Here is a 6,953-nt window from a genome sequence, read left to right on the forward strand (position 1 = left end):
CCGAGACATTTCTTTTGAAACAAAGGGGCTATGAAAACCCATATGGAGAGTTCAGTTGACAAGATTATCCAATGAGACAATTACTACTCACTATTTTATTTTTGCACTTCACTTAATGCTTTCTTTTTTTACCTGTAGGGAGTGTAGCAACCAACTCGGAGTCAGGCAATAGCAGAAATTATAGATAATTAAAGATATATATTAGGAAATAGTCAAAGTTTTACATTGATAAATGTGTATAACATTGTTGTTAAAATCACATTCCGAATTGTAGGATCGCACACGATACCGCTTGAATGAGACATTCTTTTTAAAACAGAGGGACTATGAAAACACATATGGAGAGTTGAGATGACAAGATTATCCAATGAGACAATCACTAGTCACTATTCATTCCAACAAGGTAAGCTATCTTTTGGTTTAAAAAAAAAAAAAAAAAAAAAAAAAAAGTAAGCTATCTTCTCTCTCTATCCACTTAAAGATTTCTGATGACGTGGTCCAATCAAATGATCCCAAATCACCTCCTAATAAAATCTTGAGTTTTTAGGTGCATTGTATAAAAAACAAAACAAGGTAAACAAACATGGGCAATTTGGCAATACTCAGTGCTCACTTTTAAGTGGTAACGCCTATGACAGCATTTCATTCATTGTTAGTGCACATTCTCCATTGCCTACCGCACAAATCATCCTCTCTTTTTTTTCTCTTTTTACTTCAAATTTTAACTTCATTACCAAAGAACAACCAATAACAATAGTTTTATTTCAATTGGGTATTACAATAGTTCCCATTTTGTGTAGATTTTGTTACTTTAATTTTCTGGGTTATTTGATTATTGGTTGATTTTTGATCAAGAATTTAGATTGATTTCTGGGTTTGATTCAAATTGGAAATTTGTTTCTGGGTTTTGGTTGAATTTACATTTAGAAGTTTTGAGTGTAAAAAATGGCGTTTTGTTTGAGTTCAATGGCTGTACATTTTGGTCCTGTAGTTAGTTCAGATCTGCTCAAGCCTCAATTATCAAGGAGCAAAAATCTGCAAAATCTACCTAAACAGCAGGTTGATTTTTTATGTTTTCAAATTATGCTTGGATAATTTTGGAATTTATTGGTTGTTGCACGTCTTTTTCTTCTGAATTTCATAAAAGTCATATAAATGATTAAAATTTTGTTATCATGTCATTTTGCATGTGTTGGAAATTTGATATGTTTTGCTTTGTAATTTGTACTCCTTTACTTTATTTTTTGTTCTAGTTAAAATCTTCAGTTTGAGGAGGGAGATTTGAATATATATGGAGTATATTTATATTACTGTAATATTTTATAATGAAGGTATCAATGCTCATTGCTCAAACATGTGTATTGAAAATTGTGAAAAAATAAATGTGATAAATAAAAAGGAATGGAGTAATTATGAATTATGGATAGTTTTGTAACAAAAATTGGGTTAATTCACTCAATTACATCAAACGAATGAATAAAAAGTATAACCCTTTTGCATGCATTGGATAAAACTTAAATTCTTTGTTTCAATGACGTGGAAGAGAAAAAAAAAATCATTTTTGCTTGGAATCAATGAATAATTTGGTGAAAGTAAGTGAAATTCATTGATTTGCATCAAATAATAATACGAGTTAAAAGTCTGCTCTTTTGGCTAGAATTAGTACATTGATGATTCACCCAATTTAATTCAATCTTGCTAGAATTAGATGAGTGGTTTTGTGACAAATGTGGGTTGATTCATTAATTTATGTTAGAAAACGAGATTAAAAAATCTATTCATTAATTTGTTATAACGATTTGGGTGGTAATTAAATTTATTCTTGAGAAGTGATGAGTAATTAGTTTACAAAGTATTGTTTTTTCTATTCAACATTTCAACTTGGTTCAGGTGAAAAGAAGACCTGTTAATGTAAGAGCATCATTGACAGAAAGTGGAGATTATTACTCAGAAAGACCACCTACTCCCCTTTTGGACACAATCAACTATCCCATTCATATGAAAAACTTATCTGTTAAGGTAAATTATTCTGTGTATGTTTCTGGAATTAACTAAATTAAGTTGATTTAATTCAGTATAATTTGATGATTACTCGTCAATGCAGGAGCTTAAACAATTAGCAGATGAGTTACGGTCTGATGTGATCTTCAATGTGTCTAAAACTGGCGGTCACCTTGGTTCCAGCCTCGGGGTTGTGGAGCTCACCATAGCTCTTCATTATGTCTTTAATGCACCTCAAGATAGGATATTGTGGGATGTTGGTCATCAGGTATTGATCTGAACTTATCTAGTTATCTTTTGTTTTCGAATGACAGGCAATGTTGATTCCAACACTTTTACTCAAAAAATTTGTAGTGGCTACATGAATATTTTGAAACGAAAGATCTACTCTAATGATCCTTTGTAGTGTTTTGTTATGCCTCGACAAACATTTATTACTTTGATTACAATAATTTTCTAGCCATTGTAAAAGCTTACATAGAATATCCTTAATTCTAGTAAATGTGGCTAGCAGCTGAGTTCTATTTTTAAAAGCCCATTAAATGCATACTTATTATGGATGAAGTTTAAAACATGCTTTTAGAGGGTGTGATGTGAGAGGGGTTTTTCTTGATAATTACATCCGGTAATACGTGCTTTTCATTATTTGCAGTCTTACCCACACAAGATCCTCACTGGAAGAAGAGATAGGATGAGAACATTGAGACAGACGAATGGATTGTCAGGATTTACAAAGCGCGGGGAGAGTGAATTTGATGCCTTTGGTGCAGGTCATAGTTCCAACAGCATTTCTGCTGGCTTAGGTAAATTCCTATTCTTAACATCACATTTTTCTTTACTTGGATAATTGGTTTCAACAATCAAGGACGTAGGTTACATTCTCTTCAACTAAATAAGGTGTTGTAAATTGTAATATGAATTATCTAATCTTTGGTTTGGTCTGTATTATACTGGTTATATCTGATTTTTTGGTTTGACTGAAACTTGACTTTCATAATTTCATACTCTAATGCTTTAGAAAAATAATTTATAAGGATGTAGATTCTTAGATTTGTTTAAATATGTACTTTCGAAATATCTATTTTTTTTCGTTATTTTTATTAAAAATGAATTGAATATATTTTGCTTTGCAATAGGCAGATGGTGGTAAGAAAATCTGCTATGGTCTGATACTTGTGAGAATAATGAATGTAATTCTTATTAAACTTAACTTTGATGTTATTTACACCAATCCTTAAGAAAAAGAATTATCAAATAAGATGTCATCAGATTAGTATTCACGTGTATTTTTCAAATATGAAATGATCGTAATTAATTTTAATACAAAAAGAAAAATCTGGACTCGTGTATAGCTAATGATGCAATGCTGTATATGTTTATATTGCTTTCGAAACATCCTTTGAGCCTAGCTGAGTCATTGGACTCTGGCACTTTCTTAAAATATTTAAAATTTTCTATTTCTTTGTCAATAGTGATGGGAGCATTTGACTGAAATATTTATTGACTGAAGAATAAAGTCTAATTGACAGTTGCTTTATACTTCGTACATTATTAACTTCTATTGGCTTCTGAAAAGATTATAAAGTTTTATTCCCTTGCAGGTTAATAAAATTTGACCTCATTTAACTTGATATTTTGCTAGTTCTTGCTCGTTTACTAAAAAGATTGTCGGGTTGTTATCATTTGTATAGGTATGGCCGTAGGAAGGGATCTAAAGGGTAGACAGAACAACGTAGTTTCCATTATAGGCGATGGTGCCATGACTGCCGGCCAAGCCTTTGAGGCAATGAATAATGCAGGATACCTGGACTCTGACATGATTGTCATTCTCAATGACAATAAGCAGGTCTCTTTACCCACTGCCAGTTTGGATGGGCCTATTCCTCCAGTTGGAGCTCTTAGCAGTGCATTGAGTCGATTGCAGTCGAACAAGCCTCTTCGAGAATTAAGAGAAGTTGCCAAGGTATTGTGTGAAATAGAGTACATGTTTAAGCAAAAACTCAAACTTAGGGAGTAAACAAGGTATTGACTGGCATGATTGATGATTTTTGTCATCATTGACTTTATTGCAGGGAGTAACCAAGCAAATAGGAGGGCCCATGTATCAGCTAGCTGCCAAAGTTGATGAATATGCCCGAGGCATGATCAGTGGTACAGGATCAACTTTGTTTGAAGAGCTTGGACTCTACTACATTGGTCCTGTTGATGGTCATAATGTAGATGATCTTGTAGCTATACTTAAAGAGGTTAAGAGTACAAAATCCACAGGTCCAGTGCTTATCCATGTCGTGACAGAAAAAGGAAGAGGTTACCCTTATGCCGAGAAAGCTGCAGACAAATACCACGGTATACATATCTTTCCAAATGTCAGTTTTAGGCCACAGTACTAATAATAATGAATGAAAGGCTGGCCATTAAATTAACTATTTTTTTAATATCAAATTTCGATGTTGTCGTACTTTAAATTTTTGTACATTTTGTATTTTCATGGAATTTTTTAATGAATTTGTTATTAGAATGATGAAGAAACTAAAGCTAATAATTCACTTGGATAATGTGCATGATTGTTGTTTAAAACATATTTCTCATCGTGTAGGGGTGACCAAATTTGATCCAGCCACTGGCAAGCAGTTCAAAGGCCAATCACCTACTCAGTCTTATACAACATACTTTGCCGATGCATTAGTTGCAGAGGCAGAGGTGGACAAAGATATAGTTGCTATTCATGCTGCCATGGGTGGTGGAACAGGCTTAAATCACTTTCTACGACGCTTCCCTTCACGCTGCTTTGATGTTGGAATAGCTGAGCAACATGCTGTTACTTTTGCTGCTGGATTGGCTTGTGAAGGTCTCAAACCTTTTTGCGCAATTTACTCATCTTTCATGCAAAGGGCATATGATCAGGTAAAACTTCTTGTCATCTTCATCGCATTCTTTAAAGATCACTTTATTTACTGTTCCTCTGGTAAAGCTTTTTGCTAAAAGTCACGTTGATTTTATGTACAGGTAGTTCATGATGTGGACTTACAAAAGATACCAGTGAGGTTTGCTATGGACAGAGCAGGCCTTGTAGGATCTGATGGCCCTACACATTGTGGCGCTTTTGATGTAACATTTATGGCTTGCCTCCCCAATATGATAGTAATGGCGCCATCAGATGAGACAGAACTATTCCACATGGTCGCCACTGCTGCTGCTATTGATGATAGACCTTCTTGCTTTCGTTACCCCAGGGGAAATGGAATCGGTACAGAGTTGCCACCAGGCAATAAAGGCATTCCACTTGAGGTGAGCCTTGGCTTTAATTTTGTACTCCTACTGTCCTACATGCTGATTGATAACGTTTTTTTCCTTTACATTAAGTATTCTCATTAGAGTTAAAATCTTATGTGACAGATTGGACGAGGCAGGATATTGAAAGAAGGCGATAGAGTAGCACTCCTAGGTTATGGTACAGCAGTTCAGTACTGCATGGCTGCAGCAGCTTTGGTTGAATCTCGTGGCTTGAATTTGACCGTAGCAGATGCCCGCTTTTGCAAACCACTAGACCATGCACTAATCCGTAGTCTAGCAAAATCCCATGAAATTCTAATCACTGTTGAGGAAGGATCTATTGGAGGTTTTGGATCTCATGTTGCCCAGTTTATGGCTCTTGATGGCCTTCTTGATGGAAAACTAAAGGTACATATATGGTCAACATATTGTTTTTTAATTTAAAAGGTGTAAACTCTTTATATCAGTAAATTCATCTATAAAAAGATTTGAATAGCAGCATGTGGTAATTTACATACTAAAACTCTTGATAAGATGTGGAAGTAGTTATACTAATTCCCTGTGTTCTTACTTGCATCTTTTTAATTTGTCTGCAGTGGCGGCCTTTGGTCCTCCCAGATCGATACATTGAACATGGCGCACCAGGAGACCAGTTGGCTGAAGCAGGGCTTACGCCATCACATATTGCTGCGACAGTATTCAATATTCTTGGGAAAACAAGGGAGGCTCTTGAAGTCATGACATAGAATGAAAAACTTTCAAGCCATTATTTACAAGTGACATACAAGTTGCACCGCTATGTTTTATCGCTTGTGATTGAATAGGTGACTGTTAGATTGGTACATAAGTAGTGAGTTTGTAGCATGGAAACCACAGATGATGTAGCATGGTAGCTATTTCGATATTTAGCACCTTCAGAAAGTTTATAGATGTCCCTAGTCGACGTAATACATGGAAAATATGTCGCAGCTAGTGGAGATGTACATAGTTTTATTGATGTAGCAATTGGGCAAAGTTATAACCTGCCTTTACATTAGCAAAGAAAGCGGAAACTATTTCAAGGTAGTTGAAGATTATAAGTGCATATATGCTGACAGATAAATCAAATGAGCTTTGAATGAAGTTGTAAAACAGGAAGTTGGGGTTATTACTAAATGGTAGAGTTTGTAAAGACTGATTTACCCATGATACGTACGATTCAGAGGCTCTGGATTCGAATGAAGCTTTTGTTATTGCATCGGAAAGCTGCAGGCTTTGATTTTTTATCCTACTTGTTAGACTCTTACAAGTACTTAGATAGAACAGATGAACAAGCTGGCGATAATTGAATTAGATCCAAGGAGGAAGAGTTACCTCCATAAATCACAATCGGAGATTTCCTACTCACTCCAAGAGTTCACATTATTCTATCGCTATTGCTAAACTAATCTAGGCTACTAAACCTAGAAGGGTAAGAAACTAAGAAAGCTTAAAGAAACATAAAGTACAGTTCGATTATATAGACATCTCTAATGAAAGTTACACATTGTTTATTATCTTTGGATTATTTTAATAAAATGGCTAATTTAACAAAAGTATCTACCAAAACGGCTATTTATAAATTTTAATTCCAAAACTAGCTAATTATTCACTTTGAAGGAAATTAATTTTTCCGCCTTTTCTTTTTCATTGAACCGATT

General features: G+C 34.5%; 1 protein-coding gene across 1 annotated transcript; it reads left to right on the forward strand.

Moving 5' to 3' along the window:
- Positions 1-578: 578 nt before the first annotated feature.
- On the forward strand, positions 579-6,492 carry LOC110713460 (probable 1-deoxy-D-xylulose-5-phosphate synthase, chloroplastic). The gene is made up of 10 exons (XM_021891903.1): positions 579-1,059; positions 1,891-2,019; positions 2,105-2,269; positions 2,654-2,804; positions 3,693-3,964; positions 4,074-4,347; positions 4,598-4,905; positions 5,008-5,289; positions 5,398-5,682; positions 5,871-6,492. The coding sequence occupies exons 1-10, from the start codon at positions 946-948 to the stop codon at positions 6,018-6,020; spliced, it is 2,130 nt and encodes a 709-aa protein (XP_021747595.1). The 5' UTR covers positions 579-945; the 3' UTR covers positions 6,021-6,492.
- The last annotated feature ends 461 nt before the right edge of the window (positions 6,493-6,953 follow it).

This window comes from Chenopodium quinoa, unplaced genomic scaffold (genome assembly GCF_001683475.1).
Source record: "Chenopodium quinoa cultivar QQ74 unplaced genomic scaffold, ASM168347v1, whole genome shotgun sequence".
In the NCBI taxonomy this organism is placed as follows: domain Eukaryota; kingdom Viridiplantae; phylum Streptophyta; class Magnoliopsida; order Caryophyllales; family Amaranthaceae; genus Chenopodium; species Chenopodium quinoa.